This window comes from Rhinolophus sinicus, linkage group LG11, assembly GCF_036562045.2.
Source record: "Rhinolophus sinicus isolate RSC01 linkage group LG11, ASM3656204v1, whole genome shotgun sequence".
Lineage (NCBI taxonomy): Eukaryota > Metazoa > Chordata > Mammalia > Chiroptera > Rhinolophidae > Rhinolophus > Rhinolophus sinicus.
In genome coordinates this window covers 57,292,129-57,315,564 of record NC_133760.1, presented here as the reverse complement: position 1 = coordinate 57,315,564, position 23,436 = coordinate 57,292,129, and the positions used below count along the sequence as shown (strand labels likewise).

At 41.5% G+C, this 23,436-nt stretch overlaps 4 protein-coding genes across 6 annotated transcripts in view; all 4 read left to right on the top strand.

Moving 5' to 3' along the window:
• LOC109439917 (olfactory receptor 2A25) overlaps nt 1-2,911 on the top strand; it is an 85,759-nt gene extending 82,848 nt beyond the window's left edge. The window contains exon 2 of the mRNA XM_074315227.1: nt 1,115-2,911. Within this exon, the coding sequence (XP_074171328.1) occupies nt 1,130-2,080 (951 nt within the window). The 5' untranslated portion in view covers nt 1,115-1,129 and the 3' untranslated portion in view covers nt 2,081-2,911. The remainder of the gene's footprint in view (nt 1-1,114) is intronic.
• LOC141567564 (olfactory receptor 2A5-like) overlaps nt 1-21,605 on the top strand; it is a 134,786-nt gene extending 113,181 nt beyond the window's left edge. For both annotated transcript variants that reach the window (XM_074315225.1, XM_074315224.1), the window contains exon 2: nt 19,393-21,605. In XM_074315225.1, coding sequence (XP_074171326.1) covers nt 19,397-20,329 — 933 coding nt within the window. In that variant the 5' untranslated portion in view covers nt 19,393-19,396 and the 3' untranslated portion in view covers nt 20,330-21,605. The remainder of the gene's footprint in view (nt 1-19,392) is intronic.
• LOC141567694 (olfactory receptor 2A25-like) lies at nt 11,913-14,607 on the top strand. Its single transcript, XM_074315912.1, has one exon. The coding sequence runs from the start codon at nt 12,160-12,162 to the stop codon at nt 13,108-13,110; it is 951 nt and encodes a 316-aa protein (XP_074172013.1). The 5' UTR covers nt 11,913-12,159; the 3' UTR covers nt 13,111-14,607.
• ARHGEF5 (Rho guanine nucleotide exchange factor 5) overlaps nt 19,314-23,436 on the top strand; it is a 47,939-nt gene continuing 43,816 nt past the window's right edge. For both annotated transcript variants that reach the window (XM_019710597.2, XM_074315220.1), the window contains exon 1: nt 19,314-19,447. The gene's annotated coding sequence lies outside the window, so the exon portion shown is untranslated. The remainder of the gene's footprint in view (nt 19,448-23,436) is intronic.

Here is a 23,436-nt window from a genome sequence, read left to right as displayed (position 1 = left end):
TTTTGCTGATAAAAACTTTCAAATATTAACTTATCAGAAAATTTGAATGGGTAAAGGATAGCTAGGAACTCAATTATGAATGTTCTGAGATTCTTCTTTTGGAAATTCAGATGGATCCTGGACTGAAGAGGGATATAATGTCAAATAGACAAGAAAACAGAAGCAGTAGCTCAGCAGTTACAGTGATTCAAACCTCAGAACATCCACCCTGTGGTAGAAGTGTTTTTTAAAAAATCGATAACCACAAAAACCTGAAATGCATGATAAAGAATATTTTTTACATTGAAGTTAAGCTATAAAATGTTAAAGATTCTATGTGTATAATTCTATAGTTAGAGCTTTAGCTTAGCTTTGGGTGTAGATCAGTATTTTTTAAATCCCAGGCTGTGATTCATCATGAAATCATCCAACCAGCATTTTTACTAATGAAAGAGAGTAGAATAATATAGAAAATACCAAGTACTTTGCACACACACACACACACACACACACACTCACAGGGTGCAAAAAATGTATACACATTTTAAGAAAGGAAAACTGTATTAAAAGTATAATACTCAATGTAAGCTGATAACAAAAGATGAATACCAGTCCCGTTTGACTTCTGCAATTACAAAAGATGCTCAAAGTGGTTACCATCAGCGTCCAGACACTTCTGATGATGGCGAACTACTGCTTGAGCATCGTTGACCAAAGTATTCACCTGTATACATTTTTTTGGCACCCTCTGTATATATGAGTATAAGACAACAGGACACATTCCCATGTGTGGATGTGTGTACACTGTGGTAGGGAAGACCCACGACAAACCTCTGATGCATCATAAACCGAGGAAAGTGTCCTCTGCTATGAAGTCAATTTAAGTCTCAATGTATTTTGAACTATGGTGATAGTTGGTTTGGAAATAAAGGTGAGATTTACTGAATATTTTAATAGAAGACTAGCATTTAGTTTATACCAGTGGGGGGAAAAATTCCTTCTGTTTCACTTGGAATGCATAGTTTTCACTTAGTAAGTGTCTAACAGGACAGAAATGTCATGTAAAGATACTTTCTGAGGAAATAAGCAATGACACACAGATTCACCTGTTGAAACCCTTCCCTCACACCTTCAGAATTGGTGAGCTCCGATGTCTCCCTCCCAGGAAATGGGGGGAAATCAGACCTCTGTCACCGAGTTCCTCCTACTGGGGTTCCCGCTCAGCCCAAGGACTCAGCTGCTTCTGTTTGGGCTCTTCGCCCTGTCCTACGCCTTCACCCTGCTGGGCAACGGGGTCATCCTGGGGCTCATCTCCCTGGACTCCCGACTGCACACCCCCATGTACTTCTTCCTCGCACACCTGGCCATTGTCGACATAACCTATGCCTGCACCACAGTGCCCCAGATGCTGGTGAATCTCCTGAATCCTGCAAAGCCCATCTCCTTTGCTGGCTGCATGACACAGACCTTTCTCTTTTTGACTTTTGCTCTGACAGAATGTCTTCTCCTGGTGGTGATGTCCTATGATCGGTATGTGGCCATCTGCCACCCCCTCCGATATTCTGTCATCATGAGCTGGAGAGTCTGCATCACCCTGGTGGTGATTTCCTGGACGTGTGGTTCCCTTCTGTCCTTGGTCCATCTAGCGTTACTCCTACCATTGCCTTTCTGTGGACCCCAGAAAATTAATCACTTTTTCTGTGAAATTATAGCTGTTCTCAAGCTTGCCTGTGCAGACACCCACGTTAATGAGATGATGGTTTTGGCGGGGGCAGTGTCGGTGCTGGTGGGCCCATTCTCCTCCATTGTGATATCTTACGTTCATATTCTACGTGCCATCCTGAAGATGCAGTCAGGGGAGGGGCTCCAGAAAGCCTTCTCCACCTGCTCCTCCCACCTCTGTGTGGTTGGACTCTTTTATAGCACAGCCATTATCATATATGTGGGACCCCAATCTGGGGGCCCCAAGGAGCAGAAGAAATATCTCCTCCTGTTTCACAGCCTTTGCAACCCCGTGCTCAATCCCTTGATCTATAGTCTGAGGAGCAAAGAAGTCAAAGCTGCTGTGAAGAGGATGCTTGAAAAGCAGAGAACTTCGTGAAAGCTTATAGAATAGTCAAGTAGCAGAGTGCTAAGGAAGCTGTGACGTCATCTCATCCAGCATCTACACAGGGTTTGCTAATGCAGCCTCGTCAGCTTCTTGAAATTTTCCTATGACCGCGTTCCTCCCTTAGTCAGTGCTGCACAAAAAACTGAAAATGTCTTCCAGCGATCTGCATAATGTACACACTTCTAATATGGTGATGTTTTCTAAGGTATACTCAACTTAAATTGGGACAAGCAGGAGCCGCGACTTAAAGGCAAAGAATTAAGGGTGCAACTGTGATGCGACCAGCAATAACGAGAAAACCCCAAAGAACGTCATAGTAATAAATACGTAGACAGATTGCAGCATCTCTGCGGCCCCTTTTCTCTGCGTGTGGAGTGCAGGTGGAGAGGCATGGAGGGCGGAGCCTAGGGGAAGAGAGCAGAATGGAAGGAACTGAGAGTCCTTGAAAAAACTATGTCTTTTCTCTCATTGGTTTGGTCAACTGTGTCCTGTGGGAAACGACCAAAACTTAGAACATTCTGGCAAATCAGAATAAACTGGAATTGTTGTGATGACTCGTTGACCAATGATAATAGCGCTATAAATGATCAGAAATAATTTGCTTTGATATTAAGAGATTTGAGATAAGTTAAATAACCATTTTAATCCAACATGAAACTCCCACACTTAATTATGAAGTGATAGCAAACAGTTCAGAAGTAGTGTTAAAGAATGTATAATGCTTTTGAATACTTTCCTCAAGTTATATACTAAATTAAACCTAAATCCTGAAACTGTATTGAAAGGAAATATTCAACTTTTAAAATGATGTGTCTTTTGGTGAAAAGTGTTTTTAAAGAGGAAAATTAATGGACTTCTTTCTTTTTTTTTTTTTGGACTTCTTTCTTATAATACATCCGTTTAGTAAGGATGTCTGTTATATAGATGTTACTCTGTGATGGAAAACAGGGTGAAAACACATGATTTTGTGTTCAGCTAAAACTGGGTTTTACAAAGTTCTGTCAGTGACTAAATGTGCAAACTTCGCAGTATACTTAAATTTTTTGGAATTTAGATTTATTATCTGTAAAACCAGTTCACTAATACTAAACTCACAGGTTTGTTGTGAAGTGGAAAGTGTTAAGCTATAAAATATGTTATAGCTAAGTACACAATGCTTAGCCGAAGCCATGAGTTATAATAAGAGTAAAATAAATGGTAATTATTAATATTATCCTCTACACACAATCATCATTTTTAAAGAACAAGGGCTATGGCTTATAAATGAGACAATGGAAAATGAGATTTCCTACTATACTAGACAAAAGCAGGAATATTGCAAAATGTAGCCTTTTATGTGATGCAAAATGCCAAGATTTCAACTCATTTATGAAGTAAATGACTCATAGAGTCTTTCCCTTGCAATATTTATTCTCTAAAGAAATAACGAATATTTAAAAGTGCATGAATAAACACAATTCAGAATTGCAACTATGTGTATGTGTGTGTGTGTGTGTGTGTACACAAACACGCACAGTGTGCTTCTTTTCTATTTTCCTTCTTTCGTTCATGACTGTGTTTTGTGAGGTTCACTCTGGTTGTTACATGTACCTCTATTTCATTTATTTTAATTGTTCCATATCATTACCTTGTATAAACCTATCACAATGTGTCCCTTATATTTCTGGTAGATATTTGAGTTGCCTACCGTTTTGCTGACGCTCTAGGACCCTCCTTTTCTAGGACCGTCCTCTCGTCCTTGTGTGTCAGCTCTTGACTTTGTTGTGACTGTCAGAGAGGAGGAATCAGACCACCACCCATGTAGGGTGGGAGCTGGCTAAGGGCTACCAAGAACTTCAGGGGCCACGTGGCCCAGGTCCCTGATCCTACACCGAGAAACCCTCCAGTCAGAGCTAAGCGGTTTGCTTGTTCTTCCCCACCCTGCTAACTGCCCATCCCTGCAGATCGTGGGACTTTGGCCACATAGAACCAGCTTCTCACTTGTCCAGGAGAGAGATGGCATTCTCTTGCAGGTAATACCCAGAGTCTGTTGCTGTGAAGATTCTCTTTTTGGTCCTTATTTTAGCAGAGGAATATTACACATGTAACATGTTTCCTTATGATTCCTGCATCGAGAAGTTCCTCTCCAAAAATGGTTTCCAAATCCCCAATAATGTATCTTTAAGTACTTATTCAGTGTCTTATATAAGTTAACCCATTTAATTTTCTCAGTTATCCTATGAGGTGGGGTTTATTATCACCTCTTTTTGTATAAGGAGAAACCGAGGAACAGAGAGGTCCCAAAGCCAGTATGTAGCAAAGCCAGGATTTAAATCCAGCCCGTTGTGCTCAGAGTCTGTGTTGGTTTTTAAACTGTAGTGCTCGTTAGAATCAAGCTGAGTGTCAGAGTGACTATTGCAGATGGTAAATAATTTCTCAGTGTGAAAATTTAACAAGTCTGTACTGCCCCTGAATGTAACCAGTGTTCTCACTAAGTGATCAATATACACTTTTACTGTGGGTGGGCCCTTTCCTTCCATGAGATCTCTCTCTCTCTCTCTCTCTCTGGGATATTTGGCATAAAATAATTGCCTTTTGGGTTTTAATTCCTGTATTTTCTTCTTCAATCCAGGAGTGAAGTTACTTTAAAAAATTCCTCCATTTCTTTAAGTTCCTTTTTGAACTTATTTTTGAAAATCAGCATATAAAAACATTAACAGAAATGAAAGTAAAATGGTGTGTTTTGTTATTTAATCCCAAAAATAACAAAAAGAAAAGCCAGGTAAATGTGGAAGAATTTATTGTACCATGGTTTTGTTGGCTTTCTAATCCTAATGATTTGGATTCTTCCTTGAATGTTGTGGTCTCTTTATTACTAATAACAGCTAACATTTAACTCCCATATCTACTAGTTAATGGTATCAGTTCTTCACATCAGCACTTGGACGTGTTTTCACTGTTTTACACATGAAAACAGTGAGGTTCAGCATAGGTGATTCAAGTTCATAAAGTTCACCTTGGAGAATCAGATTGGAATGATGGCCTCACCTACACTGTGAACTAAGCTGCTTTCATCCTTATTCGTGGATCTGCTTTTTTCAGGCCCTGCTGCTAATTTTCATGCTCTGCAAGAACCGAGAAATGGATTCATGAAACTTTCTTCCACATTCTGTGCACTGAAGATCTTTCCTTAATGTGTAGCTAAAGTGGATACTTAAATCTTCATTTCAGATGTCTGTCCCTCTATTGTATCAGCTCCAAGCCTTTTCTCAGATGAAACTAACTAACTAACTAACTAACTAACTAACTAACTAACTAACTAACAAAAACCACAAAAAAACTGGCTTCGTGAACTGGGAAATACAAAATGCAAAGCCATACAAAGAAAAGAATAGCTTTCCTCTTAAATGCTATGTTTTTCTGCTTTCCTGGTCCTCACAAATGAGCTGCTCCACAGTTAGTGTGTGGAGAGAGGTCCCAAAGCTGCCATTACAGAGGTGTCTCCTTCTGTCCTTCCGACAAAACTTTTAAAAAGTCCAGTTTCCATCCAGTATTACATATGGTTTGTCTGTATTTGCATCAGATGAAACGAGTTGTTTCACTGAGAATTCTGTTTACCTCTTTATTTATTCTTATCATTTAGAAATAGTGTTTTTTTTTAATAGGCTACTGGTTTCTTTTATAAATACCTTACCAAAAAGCATTACATGTAAAACTCTATAATTCCAGATTGTTTTAATTATGAGCTTTCGTTAGTCAACTCTGATCGTTTAGGAAAAGGCGCTACTGAGCTGCATGGCGGCTAGCTGAAGCATCCATACACGTGCTGTCCTGGGTCGCTGGCCTGGCTGCAGTAGGAGCCCAGATGCACACGTCACATGAGCAGTGTGCGCTCCCAGGGTTCCATCTAAGGCCCAGACAGGCTTTGCTGCCCACGGGCCCTGTCCTCAGCCTGCCCGCCCTTCCTCGCCAGGCTCTTGCCCACACCTCACCTCTTGAAGGTCTCCTACGACTCATTCAAACGCTATCCTTGGACACAGGTTTAGTCTTTCCGGCTTCTTCTGTCTTTATTAGCTCCAAACACATGCATATAGTACTTTTTTGAAGTCGTTATCTAATTTTCTGTCATTGCTTTTGTTCTCTGAAATAGGTGGGTAGAAAAGCACGTGGGAAGGTAGGCAGATAAATAAGCACAAAGAACATAAAGAACAGAGAATCCTCATCACTTCATTTCTTGGACCAAGAAGACAGGGAAACCTAGGAAATGAAATTACCTCTTATTGCAGACGTTTTGTCAGGGTCATCTCTTGTCTAAGTACATTAATAATGAAGACTCAGCCTCGAAGGGAAGCCAGGATACCTGAGTTTTAATAAATTGCAGAAAAATGCCTGACTAAATGAGAGATTTCTATACATATTTCAATATTTGAGTCCTAGGATTCTAATAAATTACATTTTGGGTTGTGACCTCTTTACATATATATTCTTTAATATGAGTCACAGTGTTCAGAGGGCTGAGGGCAGAGGAAAAGGGATGTGTTTACGTTATGCTGAGGATTGTGATGGTGCTTTCCAAATATTATCCTATTTACCTTTCACCAATAACACTGTGAGGTAGACATTACTCTCTTCCTTTTGTAGATGAGGAAACCAAGTCAGAGGGAGTTAGTAACTTGCCTGCCCCGCTCAGCCAGTAACAGGACCGAGCTGGGGTTTAACATCATTGTACTGGTTCCAAACCCACAGGGCTTCTTAGTTTTCGTCCCCCAAAATCACAGATTTTAGCTCAATGTGGGTTAGGGTTGGATCTACCTGACGGAACAGAGTGGGAGACACCAAAGTTTATATTATTCTGGCCAAGAACTAACAGCAGAAAAAGCATGTTTTTTAGTCAGCCCATCTTTGGGGATTTATTTTTACCCTTGATAAGAGTAGAATCCCTTACCTTAGTGGCCTCCAGTAACAACTCCCTCTCCGTGCCTCTCGCAAAATAACAATACCCCAGAGGGCACTGCCCCAAAGAGGGACCGTCCGTCTGAGTTGGACACCATGCTGTTCGCAGTATCTCACCTTACCCATGATTCTGGTCTTTTACCCATCGCCCCTTTCCCCCTTTTTTCCCCCCTTTATAATGAATGCTCTCCCAGGAAGCTTTCCTCCCTTTCTTGTGTATAGACTCAGGATGGACCTACCTTACCAGTGTTCTTGGTTCATAGGACTGAAGAAAAGCAAGAACCCAGCAGGGGATTAAACTGAGGAGCTTACTATTTTGGAATCACATCCCAATTGTGCCACAGCTTACTAAATAGGTCTGCTTCTAAACGTAATTTAGCCTTCCCAGTCCTGGGTTTTGTCTTAGTTCCGATGTGGACAGTGTTTTAACTAAGTACCTCACCTAACATTTATCGATGTTAAATGATATAATTTATGTGAATACAGCTTGAAGATATATATACATACATACACACACATACATATATGCGTATACATGCACACATACATATATGTGTATACATACACACATATATACATATATAATTTTGATGAAAAGGATATAATGGGAATGAAAATGATCACACAGTAAGATTGAGTAAGACTGAGTGAGTTAATGGCAAAATTTACCATTGAAAAACTGCATTGTTTTTGTTGGTTGTTTTAGAGAAAGTCTCAAAGAGGTTGAAAGATAATGCATAGGAGACTGGATCTAAAATGGTTTTCATTGTTACTGCTGGGAGACAAAACTGTAAGAAGAATCCTACTTAAACTTTTACAGTGTATACATAGCTGCAATTGTAGAAGGATTCTTGAGATAACATCTGGGAGAGGAAATGAATATAAAAATCACATTTTTGTAGTCTAAGCTTGTTACCATGAAAGCAATAATGACAACATTCAGCTCTTGCCTGAAATGGATCAGCACTCAGTGACTGTCATCAAAAATCCTGAGGAAGAACGAGCCCGCATAGAAGGAAATTAATGATCCTAAAGGAAAACATGCTCTTCTCTATCCATCCGTTAGATCAGCAACAAAATCTGTCAGTGTAGCTTGCAGAGAAGGTCAACCTAGAGAAAATCAAGTCAATGGAGACCACAAGTTAAAGTGCGAATTTTTGAAGGAAAGAAAAAGCAAAGACTAAGGAAGAGAAAAAGTGGAAAGGAAAAGATAACCCTAAAAACGGGTTCTCGCCGTTGGCCGAACCTGGGAGCCTTAACGTAAAGCTTCCTGATGCTGGGTCACAGATGAGATCAGTCTCTGGAGCTGGGTCCCTGGGGTGCATGATGACTTTTTAGGGCCTGGGCTCTTATGGCGCTGTTATGACTAGGCAGGAAGTTCCATTCAGGGTACGGAATTAGCAAACCTCTTTGGGCATCCATGCAAACCTCATCCTCTACTTAGTCTTTTTTCAGTGATTCTTGGGCCTGTCAATTAGTAAGTTTTCAGGGTGAGTGATGTAGATGTTACTCTGTATCAATAAACTCGGAAACCCCAGCATCTGGTATCCAGGCTTACAATTTAGCTGATCCAAACTGGGCCATTTGGGTGATGGATCTTAGTGGCTTATGCTGAGGTTGTGTAGGTCGGGAGCTCTAAAGGAGACTGGGAGCCTGGAACAGGGGCAAAGGGCCTTGTTCCTCTCTGTTTGCCAGCTGTTCTTGTCAGCATAGCCCCAACAACTCTTTACCTTGGCAGTGCCTGGCAGCTAGTTCGTGCTGGTCTCCTCAGCTTTCAATTTCCTACTTCAGCCTCACTACGCCCCACAGGGGGCAGCAGTGCAGCTGGGAGGCACCTTCCTCTCAGAGGTTTAAGTCTGAACACTGACCCCTCTGACGTTCCAGATTCTATTCACCCCAACCTCTGCTCTGTGTCCCTCAACCCTGCTGTCAAGGTAAAAAATAACCACTTTGTTATTTTTTTTGTTGTTTGGCATGTACACTAAAATAACTTTAATTTAGGAAACTATATTCTACCTCCTTTATATTTGAGTGTAAGAATACATGTAGATATAAGAATAAGAGAAATTTAAATTACAGAGGCATCACCAAATTGTCTCAGTTGTGTTCCCTAGAATGTAGAACCAGGTCAGTTTCCATCTCAGTAGTAGTTGTGGTCAGTCCTGGGGGAAACTCTTTCCTTCTTGGCTTAGAGTCTGTGGAAATTATAAAACCGAGATTGTTTCCTGGTGGGATGTTTCCTTCCCTTTTGTCTCTACAGTAAATCCTGCAAAACAGGATTTAACAAGTCCCGTTGGGATGTCTCATCCTCTCTGTGACTCCTCCCCATGCTCCCCATGGCTTCCATAGGCCCTGCTACCTGGCCTTACCTTATGAATTGTATTCCTCATGGTGCTTGATGAGAAACATATATAGGATGCATGTGCAGGTGAGGTGTGACATAAAAGTCAGCCAACACTCGAGAGGACGGGAAAAATATATGGGTTCCATCTGCCCTTAATCTATTTGGGGGTTAATGGGTGGGGAAATGTTGGAATTCTCGAAGCCATAATAAATCTAAGCATGTGGTAATTGTAATGAATGAAGGAGTCCTAGAAGTTATTCGAATGCTCCTGAAATTATGATCATGGACCCTACGGTGAGTGAAGGAATCATCAACATCATTGTCCTGTCATAAATGTCCGTCTAGAGAACACCAGAGATAAGGATCGTGAGAGCCCCCTTTTCCTGGAAGGAATGAGATGGCAGTGTACGTGATGGATCTTTAGCTTTCCCCTACAGCAGCACGCAGAAGCAGATTGTGAGCTGGTTGACCTAAGTAGAAAATAAATCATCTCTTCTGAGAGGAATCTTGTTGTCTCTGTTGGGGCACCTTTTCTCCTAAGAGATCCTTGCAAGAAAGGAATGTTTACAGTAACTCACAGACGCTATTCATTTTATTGGTCTATTTTTGCTTAACCCAACTCATATTCAGCCTTTCTTTTCATTTTTAGCTCTAAGTCTGTGGTAAGTTTCTTACATTATTCATATACAATTTGTCAGTATACAATTATAGACCATGTGGGATGAAAAATAACAAAGCAAGAATGTAATTATTAATGTCTATCAGTGCCAGATGTCTTTTATTTATAAACTCAGCTAATAGGATAATTTAGAAGTTACCATCTCTTTTAGCCACTTCTAATATGGATCATTCACTTTGATGCATTTAACCTTGAATTTCATGTTTAAATTATAAGATAAAACAGCTGTTTGAGAGATTTGCTTGCAAACCTTTCTATTGCCTCATGAAATTAAGTCATATTTTCATGAAATAATGGACCTAATTGACCACAAAATGAGTTTACTACCGAAGAGTGTCCTGAAGTTTTTTATTTTTTTGGATGTGAACTTCCTTTTGGTGAGTTATTTAAATATGAGAATTATCTTTTGAGTCCCTTTAACAATCTTGTCATTCCAAGCAGGTTATATACACCAGCAGACAGGAAGTGTCTTGTATGTCTTAGCCGAGACATGTAGCAGGACATGGACTATGTTTAGTAGATATCTGTGGATTTTAAGTTTTGTGTTTTAGTAGTTTGCAGACAGGAGGAAGACGAGGAGACCCTCACTGGTCCTTCTACTTGAGTTTATTGTGTACCTTCATTATACGCCATTTTAGAGATAGCATTGCTGTCTTCGTGGGTCCCAAATGTTGCTAGACAGTTGAAATGTAAGTGGCTAACAATTCTTTATACCTTTAGGGCCAATGAATCCTATAGTTGTCAGAGACCTTAGCATTCTCCTAGTTAACTTCTCACATAACACCGGAATCCCATCTTGAATAGATTGTTACTCAATCTCTGATTTAAATCATTCACCGATTTTTCCTAACAAAACAACCAGTTCTCTTCAAGAAGCTGATTCCTGTTTTGATGAAGTTATTTCTTAGACTAAGACAAAATCATCTCCCAATAATTTTTATTGTGAATTCTGGTTCTTCCTTTGAAATAGGGTAAAACCTTTGCACTTTTGCTGATAAAAACTTTCAAATATTAACTTATCAGAAAATTTGAATGGGTAACGGATAGCTAGGAACTCAATTATGAATGTTCTGAGATTCTTATTTTGGAAATTCAGATGGATCCTGGACTGAAGAGGGATATAATGTCAGATAGACAAGAAAACAGAAGCAGTAGTTCAGCAGTTACAGTGATTCAAACCTCAGAACACCCACCCTGTGGTAGAAGTGTTTTTTAAAAAATCGATAAGCCACAAAAACCTAAAAATGCATGACAAAGAATAATTTTACATTAGAGTTACTATAAAATGTTAAAGATTCTATGTGTATAATTCTATAGTTAGAGCTTAGCTTAGCCTTGGGTGTAGATCAGTATTTTTTAAATCCCAGGCTGTGACTCATCATGAAATCATCCAACCAGCATTTTTACTAATGAAAGAGAGTAGAATAATATAGAAAATACCAACTACTTTGCATACATACACACACACACACACACACTCACAGTGTGCCAAAAAATGTATACACATTTTAAGAAAGGAAAACTGTATTAAAAGTATAATACTCAATATAAGCTGATAACAAAAGATGAATACAAGTCCCGTTTGACTCTGCAATTACAAGAGATGCTCAAAGTTGTTACCATCAGCGTCCAGACACTTCTGATGATGGCGAACTACTGCTTGAGCAACGTTGACCAAAGTATTCACCTGTATACATTGTTTTGGCACCCTCTGTATATATGAGTATAAGACAACAGGACACATTCCCACATGTGGATGTGTGTACACTGTGGTAGGGAAGATGCACGACAAACCTCTGATGCATCATAAACCGAGGAAAGTGTCCTCTGCTATGAAGTCAATTTAAGTCTCAACGTATTTTGAACTATGGTGATAGTTGGTTTGGAAATAAAGGTGAGATTTACTGAATATTGTAATAGAAGACTAGCATTTAGTTTATACCAGTGGGGAAAAACAATTCCTTCTGTTTCACTTGGAATGCATAGTTTTCACTTAGTAAGTGACTAACAGGACAGAAATATCATGTAAAGATACTTTCTGAGGAAATAAGCAATGACACACAGATTCACCATGTTGAAACCCTTCCCTCACACCTTCAGAATTGGTGAGCTCCGATGTCTCCCTCCCAGGAAATGGGGGGAAATCAGACCTCTGTCACCGAGTTCCTCCTACTGGGGTTCCCGCTCAGCCCAAGGACTCAGCTGCTTCTGTTTGGGCTCTTCTCCCTGTGCTACGCCTTCACCCTGCTGGGCAACGGGGTCATCCTGGGGCTCATCTCCCTGGACTCCCGACTGCACACCCCCATGTACTTCTTCCTCGCACACCTGGCCATTGTCGACATAACCTATGCCTGCACCACAGTGCCCCAGATGCTGGTGAATCTCCTGAATCCTGCCAAGCCCATCTCCTTTGCTGGCTGCATGACACAGACCTTTCTCTTTTTGAGTTTGGCTCACACTGAATGTCTTCTCCTGGTGGTGATGTCCTGTGATCGGTATGTGGCCATCTGCCACCCCCTTCGATATTCTGTCATCATGAGCTGGAGAGTCTGCATCACCCTGGCGGTGATTTCCTGGACGTGTGGTTCCCTCCTGTCCTTGGTCCATCTAGCGTTACTCCTACCATTGCCTTTCTGTGGACCCCAGAAAATTAATCACTTTTTCTGTGAAATTATAGCTGTTCTCAAGCTTGCCTGTGCAGACACCCACGTTAATGAGATGATGGTTTTGGCGGGGGCAGTGTCGGTGCTGGTGGGCCCGTTCTCCTCCATTGTGATATCTTACATTCATATTCTACGTGCCATCCTGAAGATGCAGTCAGGGGAGGGGCTCCAGAAAGCCTTCTCCACCTGCTCCTCCCACCTCTGTGTGGTTGGACTCTTTTATAGCACAGCCATTATCATATATGTGGGGCCCCAATCTGGAGGCCCCAAGGAGCAGAAGAAATATCTCCTCCTGTTTCACAGCCTTTGCAACCCCGTGCTCAATCCCTTGATCTATAGTCTGAGAAGCAAAGAAGTCAAAGCTGCTGTGAAGAGGATGCTCGACAAGCAGAGAACTTCGTGAAAGCCTATAGAATAGTAAATAGCAGAGTTCTAAGGAAGCTGTGACGTCATCTCATCCAGCATCTACACAGGGTTTGCTAATGCAGCCTCGTCAGCTTCTTGAAATTTTCCTATGACCGCGTTCCTCCCTTAGTCAGTGCTGCACAAAAAACTGAAAATGTCATCCAGCGATCTGCATAATTTACACACTTCTAATATGGTGATGTGAATAAGAAAATGTATATTTGTGTATTTTTTATGCCACAATCAGGACTCGTAGACAAAATTTTGTAGACTAAAGCAAGGTATTGGCAGAATATTTAAGGTACAGGAGTTGGGAGAGGTGGATAACACAGTAATTATTTAAATATTTCAGACTTAGCAACTGTCATCGCCTTCAAAAACAAGCCTATATGGAAAGTATTTGATTATATGCCTACATATTTCCATGACAGTGATGTTTTCTAAGGTATACTCCACTTAAATTGGGACAAGCAGGAGCCGCGACTTAAAGGCAAAGAATTAAGGGTGCAGCTGTGATGTGACCAGCAATAACGAGAAAACCCCAAAGAACGTCATAGTAACACGGCACAACACGGGTTTGAACTGCACAGGTCCACTTGGATGTGGATTTTTTTTCAATAAATATGGTAAATGTATTTTCTCTTCCTCATGATTTTCTTAATATCACTGTTCTCTTCTCTAGCTTCCAATAGTGTACAGTCTATAATACATATACAAAAATAGAGTACAGTCTATATTACATATATAAAATGTGTTAATTGACTGTGTTTGTTATCAGTAAAGCTTCTGGTCAACAGTAGGCTATTTGTCATTAAGTTTTGAGGGAGTCAATAGTTATACATGGGTTTTTGACGGTGCTGAAGATCGATGCCCCTAACCCCCAGGTTGCTCAAGGTCAACTCCATATGAAATTTCTACCTAGATGGGTTTACAGCCTAATGAGGGAGACTGGCATTATTCTGATAATAGTATGCATAAATACATTATTAGGTCACAAGTCTTATTTGTTCTCCTAAGCAGTTGAACGAAGAATAAGGGACTTATTTATGCTTTTATGATTAGCTTACTGTTCTTAATTAGCAGCAATGAGAGGTTTAGGGAGTGGGGAAGGTGAAGTTATACATGTATGATAGGACTACATGAATTTTAAATGTTTCCTTTGAAGATATTGCAGTCTCGCCTGTTTAAAGAGCCTCTTTTTCATGTCATCTCATCCTGGTCCATATGGTGGTCTCTCCTGGGAGACTTGTGTCCTTGGTGGGGACTGGCTATTATTTGCTGAGATTTGGCCTCTCTGGAACTATTCCAGGACCTGTCTCGTCTTTGATCCTGGAGTATGGGGCTGTGGAAAGCATCTTCTCTCGTTATATTTAGTCAGCATCTTTGGTGTCTCATCCTGATCTAAAGTAAACCTTGCCAATGCTCTGAACCTGTCTGAGATATGGCTGTATGTTTCATTTTGATCTCTGTGTTAAATGCCATCATATTGTTCTCTTCAAAAGAAATAAAAGTGGTAATTATGCATATCTGAACAAACACGCACCAAATGATTGTCCTTAGCTTTATCTGAATGTTGGTGACTGATTTATCTTTCAGTAATAATCTTGTTTTACTTGTAAAATATATGAAAGATGAACAGTAAAAGAATACTAAAAGTTAAAAAAAAACTTACATATTTAAGCACAACCTTGAAGGATGTTAATAATAAGTGCTTTTAGTCTACCAGAGAAGGGAGTCCAGTTTTGGTTGAGACAGGTGAAGAAGACTCCATGAGTGGTTTGAAGAGTAGTATTACGTTGGAAGTCAAATGGTTACTACGAGGATAAAACTGACTTGAAACAAGGAATAAGAATTTCAGGAGTGGGAGTACTGGGGAGTAGTACCTGAATGAAGCACAGAGTGTGTGCCGGAGAACAAGGAGGTAAGTGGAGCAAGGCTCCATAGGACACAGGTTCGTTTCAGAAAAGAACCCCAATTTGCTTCCTCTTAAATATGTTTTTTTCTGCTCTCACATAGATTAAATATAGGAGTATTACTTTTATTTTGAAGGGCTCCTTCCACTATAGTTTAAAAACTAAGACGCTCTAGAGAACTAGATGAGATACACTTAGAAGTTAGAACTGGAAGGACTTTACAATCATCAAACATTATTAGAGAGAGAGAGAGAGAGAGAGAGAGAGAGATTCATTTTTTTCTTTTGACTGTGGGCTTTAACCCAGGATGAAGGAAAAAAAAAGTGTGCTTCAGAAATCTGGAGACATTTGAAATGGAGGGCAAACTACAGATGAAAGGGGTGGTATATCTAAACTGCCAAGTCACAAATATCTGTGAGAAATGTGCAGTGATTGTTTGGCAATAATATTTCTCCATTGGGAGACACCTGTTTCCCTGAGATGATGTCTTAACAGGGTCCGTGGGGCCCCCACCATGAGAGATGAAGAAATCACAGCCTCTCCTTCTCAGTCAGGAGGAATTGGAGAGTGGAGCAGTTGCAAGACTGATAAATAAGTATTGAGAGAAATTAATTTGTGACAATCTTGACTTTTTAGTTTTTTGTGCCAGGGTCTTGTATAGTTTAGAAACATGCTGGTTTCACTCAATCCCAAGGCTCTACCCCCCCCCCCCCACACACACCTATACCCCAATAACACAACTCCCAAACACACAACACAAAATCCCATGGGATACTGAAAGAACAAAATGAATAAACTTGGGAAATGCATTCATTGGTTTACTTGCCCATAGGAACATAGCAAAGTCTTTCAATCATCTGGGGAGAATGTGATGTAATTCCACATGGTCTGACCCCTGACTCATTATTTGTGTCTGTGGGGAGGGAGTTGGGTTCAAATGATGATAGAAAAAGCCTTCACGCGTCCAGAAGCAAGTCTGTCATTAAGGTCTGTGATGAGAGCCAGGTACCGGGTCTTCACCTCCCGATAAGGCCCTTGTAGAGAAGAGATCAATCCTATTTTTCCTCTGTGAGGTCTCTTCTAAGCCCAAGGCCATGTTGGAAGAGCAGAACACTGACGATACCACTGTAAGTAAAAGTGGTTCATAATCCCTGAGGCGGGGGTCTGCAGATGGGACATGGGAAAAGGAGGAGTGAGTGAAATCTCTGGCTCGAAGTATTAGTGACAAAATGCCGTCCACATGTGGTCCTAAGCCTGTTTTCATAACTAGGACTCTGAAGGGCTCTCTGGGGAACACTGCCGATCTCCAGGTGTGGCCATGATGCTGCCGCTCTAGGACCCTCCTTTTCTAGGACCCTCCCCTTGTCCTCGTGTGTCAGCTCTTGAGTTTGTTGTGACTGTGTCAGAGAGGAGGAATCAGCCCACCACCCATGTAGGGTGGGAGCTGGCTAAGGGCTACCAAGAACTTCAGGGGCCACGTGGCCCAGATCCCTGATCCTACACCAAGAAACCCTCCAGGCAGAGCTAAGCGGTTTGCTTGTTCTTCCCCACCCTGCTAACTGCCCGTCCCTGCAGATCGCGGGACTTTGGCCACATAGAACCAGCTTCTCACTTGTCCAGGAGAGAGATGGCATTCTCTTGCAGGTAAAACCCAGAGTCTGTTGCTGTGAAGATTCTCTTTTTGGTCCTTATTTTAGCAGAGGAATATTACACATGTAACATGTTTCCTTATGATTCCTGCATCGAGAAGTTCCTCTCCAAAAATGGTTTCCAAATCCCCAATAACGTATCTTTAAGTACTTATTCAGTGTCTTATATAAGTTAATCCATTTAATTTTGTCAGTTATCCTATGAGGTGGGGTTTATTATTCACCTCATTTTGTATAAGGAGAAACCGAGGAACAGAGAGGTCCCAAAGCCGGTATGTAGCAAAGCCAGGATTTAAATCCAGCCCGTTGTGCTCAGAGTCTGTGTTGGTTTTTAAACTGTAGTGCTCGTTAGAATCAAGCTGAGTGTCAGAGTGACTATTGCAGATGGTAAATAATTTCTCAGTGTGAAAATTTAACAAGTCTGTACTGCCCCTGAATGTAACCGGTATTCTCACTGAGCGATCAATATACACTTTTACTGTGGGTGGGCCCTTTCCTTCCATGAGATCTCTCTCTCTCTCTCTCTCTCTCTCTCTCTCTCTCATTGGGATATTTGGCATAAAATAATTGCCTTTTGGGTTTTAATTCCTGTATTTTCTTCTTCAATCCAGGAGTGAAGTTACTTTAAAAGATTCCTCCATTTCTTTAAGTTCTTTTTTAAACTTATTTTTGAAAATCAGCATATAAAAACATTAACAGAAATGAAAGTAAAATGGTATGTTTTGTTATTTAATCCCAAAAATAACAAAAAGAAAAGCAAGATAAATGTGGAAGAATTTATTGTACCATGGTTTTGTTGGCTTTCTAATCCCAATGATTTGGATTCTTCCTTGAATGTTGTGGTCTCTTTAATACTAATAACAGCTAACATTTAACTTGGATATCTACTAGTTAATGGTATCAGTTCTTCACATCAGCACTTGGACGTGTTTTCACTGTTTTACACATGAAAACAGTGAGGTTTAGCATAGGTGATTCAAGTTCATAAAGTTCACCTTGGAGAATCAGATTGGAATGATGGCCTCACCTACACTGTGAACTATGCTGCTTTCATCCTTATTCGTGGATCTGCTTTTTTCAGGCCCTGCTGCTAATTTTCATGCTCTGCAAGAACCGAGAAATGGATTCATGAAACTTTCTCCCTCATTCTGTGCACTGAAGATCTTTCCTTAATGTGTAGCTAAAGTGGATACTTAAATCTTCATTTCAGGTGCCTGTCGCTGTATTGTATCAGCTCCAAACCTTTTCTCGTTCTTGTATCATTTCTTGGATGAAACAAACAAACAAACAAACAAACAAACAAATTAACTAACTAACTAACAAAAACCACAAAAAAACTGGCTTCATGAACTGGGAAATTCAAAATGCAAAACCATACAAAGAAAAGAATAGCTTTCCTCTTAAATGCTGTGTTTTTCTGCTTTCCTGGTCCTCACAAATGAGCTGCTCCACAGTTAGTGTGTAGAGAGAGGTCCCAAAGCTGCCATTACAGAGGTGTCTCCTTCTGTCCTTCCGACAAAACTTTTAAAAAGTCCAGAGTTCATCCAGTATTACACATGGTTTGTCTGTATTTGCATCAGATGAAACGAGTTGTTTCACTGAGAATTCTGTTTACCTCTTTATTTATTCTTATCATTTAGAAATAGTGTTGTTTTTTTTTTAAATAGGCCACTGGTTTCTTTTATAAATACCTTACCAAAAAGCATTACATGTAAAACTCTATAATTCCAGAATGTTTTAATTATGAGCTTTCGTTAGTCAACTCTGATCGTTTAGGAAAAGGCGCTACTGAGCTGCATGGTGGCTAGCTGAAGCATCCATACACGTGCTGTCCTGGGTCGCTGGCCTGGCTGCAGTAGGAGCCCAGATGCACACGTCACATGAGCAGTGTGTGCTCCCAGGGTTCCATCTAAGGCCCAGACAGGCTTTGCTGCCCACGGGCCCTGTCCTCAGCCTGCCCGCCCTTCCTCGCCAGGCTCTTGCCCACACCTCACCTCTTGAAGGTCTCCTACGACTCATTCAAACGCTATCCTTGGACACAAGTTTAGTCTTTGCAGCTTCCTGTGTCTTTATTAGCTCCAAACACATGCATATAGTACTTTTTTGAAGTCATTATCTAATTTTCTGTCATTGCTTTTGTTCTCTGAAATAGGTGGGTAGAAAAGCACGTGGGAAGGTAGGCAGATAAATAAGCACAAAGAACATAAAGAACAGAGAATCCTCACCACTTCATTTCTTGGACCAAGAAGACAGGGAAACCTAGGAAATGAAATTACCTCTTATTGCAGACGTTTTGTCAGGGTCATCTCTTGTCTAAGTACATTAATAATGAGGATTCAGCCTCGAAGGGAAGCCAGGATACCTGAATTTTCCGGACAACGTACGTGTATATGTGTGTGCATCCTATTAGGTAGAGTATATAATAATGTTATAACAGACTTTATCATCTGTATATATACACATATATTATTTCATTGATAAAGGGGAATTTTTTCTGGTTAATAGGATGATACTAAGTTTTTATGATATTTCTAAAAATACACTATAGAGAATCCATTCAAAGGAATACATTTTTAAATGTCCACACTGTAACAGTGAGTAAACATTTTGTGTCTCGATTGCTTTACAGCTCTGACCTTCCTGTCCTGGCCGGGAGGGGGTCCCGAATGGGGGTGCCCCATGACTGAGGTATTCTGGACTTGTCAATCTCTGTTGCAGAAGCATGGGAGGCAACCAGACATGGATCACAGAAGTCACTCTGCTGGGATTCCAGGTCGGTCCAGCCCTCGAGGTTTTCCTCTTTGGATTTTTCTCTCTCTTCTATACCCTCACCCTCCTGGGGAATGGAGTCATCCTGGGGATTATCTGCTTAGATTTTAGACTTCACACCCCCATGTACTTCTTCCTGTCACACCTGGCTGTTGTTGACATGTCCTATGCTTCCAACAATGTCCCCAAGATGCTAGCAAATCTTGTGAGTCAGAATAGAACCATCTTCTTTGTCCCGTGCATCATACAGACCTTTCTGTACATGGCTTTTGCTCACACTGAGTGTCTCATCTTGGTAATGATGTCCTATGATCGGTATGTGGCCATCTGCCACCCCCTACGTTACTCTGTCATCATGAGCTGGAGAGTGTGCACGGTTCTGGCCGTCACTTCCTGGGCGTGCGGCTCCCTCCTGGCCCTGGTCCATGTGGTTCTCATCCTGAGGCTGCCCTTCTGTGGGCCTCGTGAAATCAACCACTTCTTCTGTGAAATCCTGTCTGTCCTCAAGCTGGCCTGTGCTGACACCCGGCTCAACCAAGTGGTCATCTTTGCTGCCTGTGTGTTTATCCTATTGGGGCCCCTCTGCCTGGTGCTGGTCTCCTACACACGCATCCTCTGGGCCATCCTGAGGATCCCATCTGGGGAGGGCTGCAGAAAGGCCTTCTCCACCTGCTCCTCCCACCTCTGCGTGGTCGGGCTCTTCTTTGGCAGTGCCATCGTCATGTACATGGCCCCCAAGTCCCGCCATCCCGAGGAGCAGCAGAAGATCCTTTTCCTGTTTTACAGCCTTTTCAACCCTATGCTGAACCCACTGATCTACAGCCTGAGGAACGCAGAGGTGAAGGGCGCCCTCAGGAGAGTGAGTTGGAAACAGACATCAGTGTGAGGGATCATGGGCCAGGGCTGTGCTCCCTCTGAAGTGTGGCAGGGGCACTCGTGCCTGGTGCTCTAATAAGTGTCACATTAAAATAGACTCTTATAGGCCTACATCGATAACCTGAAACCATGTAGACTTTAGCAGGCAAAATAGATGAAAATCTCCATGATCGTGGGAAGGCTACGATTCTCAGAGACGATCCAAAAGCACGAGACGTCAAATTTGAAAAATTCATAAATACTGGACCTTTTCAAAATGAATCGTTCTGCTCATCATAATCACTATTAAGAAACGAGAAATGCAAGTAACGGACTGTGTGTGTTATGTATTTTTTTTAAAACTGTGATGGTCCGTCAGATGCAGCCACAAGAGGAGAGAAAGGAGAGGCTTGGGGACAAAACAAAGCCATTTACACTCAGGTTCTGGAGAGAAGGTGTGGCACACGGCGCCGGGTCACGTGGGGCAGATGCCAGGGTCGTCAGGAGGTGGGAGATGGGAGCAAGGGGAAGGAAAATGCAGAGCGCCCACCGGGGGACACCCAGGGAAGGGGGTGTGCAAGGACAGCTCGCAGTTCTAAGAACACATGGATCTTTAGCGTGTAAAGAAAGGGCAACGTGTGCAGTGATAGTGCAGGAGAATTCCACAGCTGGCAAGTCCTCTGCTATTCGGAGCCCGTTATCTTACTTTCAATAATCGCATTTTAAATCCATCCGGCCTCTCTTCTCCCTTGACATATAAAATGCTGTATAATAGTATGTGGTATTGTTTACTTCCTTTTTCTTGGTTCTCCTCAGTTAATTTGAAAATCGACATGTCTATTTCTGAGCTGTGCGTGCATTTCCTCTCAGTTTCTGCCAGCTCCCTGGCATTAAAATATTCCCCTGACAAATTGCTCTGCAATTTAATTAGAAATATCTTTTTACCATCTCTTCACACGAAGATTTGGACATTTCTGGCTTCCATCTATCTTAATCAAAACATCTATTAAAAAAGAAATATAGCGAAGTAATTTGAAAAAAAACTGAGCAGGGTGCAGTCGTAAACTTCAAGCCCACGAAATGATGATGAATCCCTGACCTCTAAAAGCAAAACGAAATGAAAATAAATGAATTCTATCATTTTCACTTGTCAAACCGTAACAAACTAGATAATACCTTCAAATCCTAAAGCAGATTTCTCAAATATACTGCTTCCAATTGTAAGAATAAAGTAAAAAAAAAAAAAAAAAAAAAAAATCCTTTCTCCTGCCAAATTGTAATTACTAAATAAGGTTAAAACACGAATGGGCTTCTTGATGCTGCTGCTGAAAGAGAAGTACGTACCGTGAGGCCCCACCAGCCGTGCATGCAGTGGTTAGGACTGCAGCTTCCACGGACAGTCTCTTCACGGTGCCACAAAGCCCAGGAGTTTGGAAGATGTTGGAAGGTCATCAAAATAAATGTTCCTAAAAACTTGTCAGAGAAGATGGCTGCAAAATAATTCCCAGGACCACAACTGCATGTAAGAAGAGGTACCCAAATTTACATTCTGCAGTTGGCTATTCCAGCCCTTAGCCATGGTGTTTAAAAATCCTTTACTACCCCAGTGTGGCAGGCAACAGTTTGGGAAGGAAAATTGAAGAATTGATTAAGAGGACAGATGAATAGAAGCCAATGATGAAAATTAACACTTTATTTGATAACTTATCTCACAATAAATTATGTAGGAAAAAACACTAATGGGGAATTCTCCTTCTGGTATGACAGTGTGACAAGCTCTGTGGCCGTGTTCCCCAGTGAAACCGGGGAAAATTGTTTTTAAACAACTAGTTACAGTTTCTGGAAATGGCCCTAAGGGCAAACAGCTAATGAAACATTTATTCAAGAAAATCTACGAAAATTCAGTAAGAAGAGCAAGAGTCTGTGATATCTGAGCCAAGGTCAGCTGCCTCCCTACCCCTCCTTAATTCATGGAGAAGGGCATTCCACTCTAGCAGCCCAGACCACAGGGTTGCCCCTCAGTCCCTAACTTCCCATCAGAGAATGTCTCCAAGGAGGGGTGGGACAGAAGCATCTTATCCCGCCCCCAAGCTGCCTGCCACTGAAGCTAAGTTCTGGGTGATGGAGGCAGCCAAGCGGGGAGCCCCACTCAAGGGACAGCGACCCTTCCTTGGGCACAGCACCACTCTAATGTGGTGGTCCCAGCCAGAAAGGCTAGTCAAGAAGACCTGTGACAACTGCCTTCCATATCAAGAGCCCAATTCCTAAAATGGAGATATCACTTGGGGAGAAATATAACCTCGTCCCCACCCTGAGCCATAAAACCGTGACTCATCAAGTAGCCAGTAATCTCTCCCAAGGGAGCCGACTTTATTTGCAGCTAAGTATGGAGAAATTCAAGCCTAAGGGCTCTCTCAAAAACAGCCAGAAGTTATGGTGAAAAACAGTTGGGAAGAGATTGTTAGATTAGTTGGAGATACCGGCTAAACTGTAGGCTGGCTAGTTTGCATTCAGGAACTGGAGAAAGAAGTAGCTGAAGTGGATCCTCTGAGGGGTCAAAAGGAATCTTAAACGCTAAACTCTCCATCTGATGAATCCCTTCAATGGACCCAAAATTTGATTGGCTCTTTCTCTCAATCAATTTATGCCCTGGAGCATTGTTGAAAACATCCCACAGTTAGTGGAGTTTTTAACAGTGGGACATGGTCAGGGAAATAGGCAAAGAGCCTTGTCAAAACCATCTCCTCCCAGGGTGACTGTAGGCTTAAGCCAAGGTTGCCCTCCAGGAAAAGCGACATCCTCTGATATTAACACTTAACCCTGACCTACGGGTGGTGGGGAGAATAGGATGGTGGGGAGAATAGGGTAAGTCACTAAAATAATCCGGCCAGTGAACAAACAAATAAACAAGTAACCGAGCAGATAACAATAAAAAGCCCCAGAGAAGAGTGGGGAAGGTACCAATACCTGGAGTTTTAACTCAAATGTCCAGTTTCCAACAAAAGAATTATGAGACATGTAAAGGAACAACATATGACCCACACTCTAGAAAAAAAGCAGGCAACAGAAACTGCCTGTAAGAGTGACCAGGGGTTGGATTTTATAGACAAAGACATCAAAGTCGCCATTATAAATATG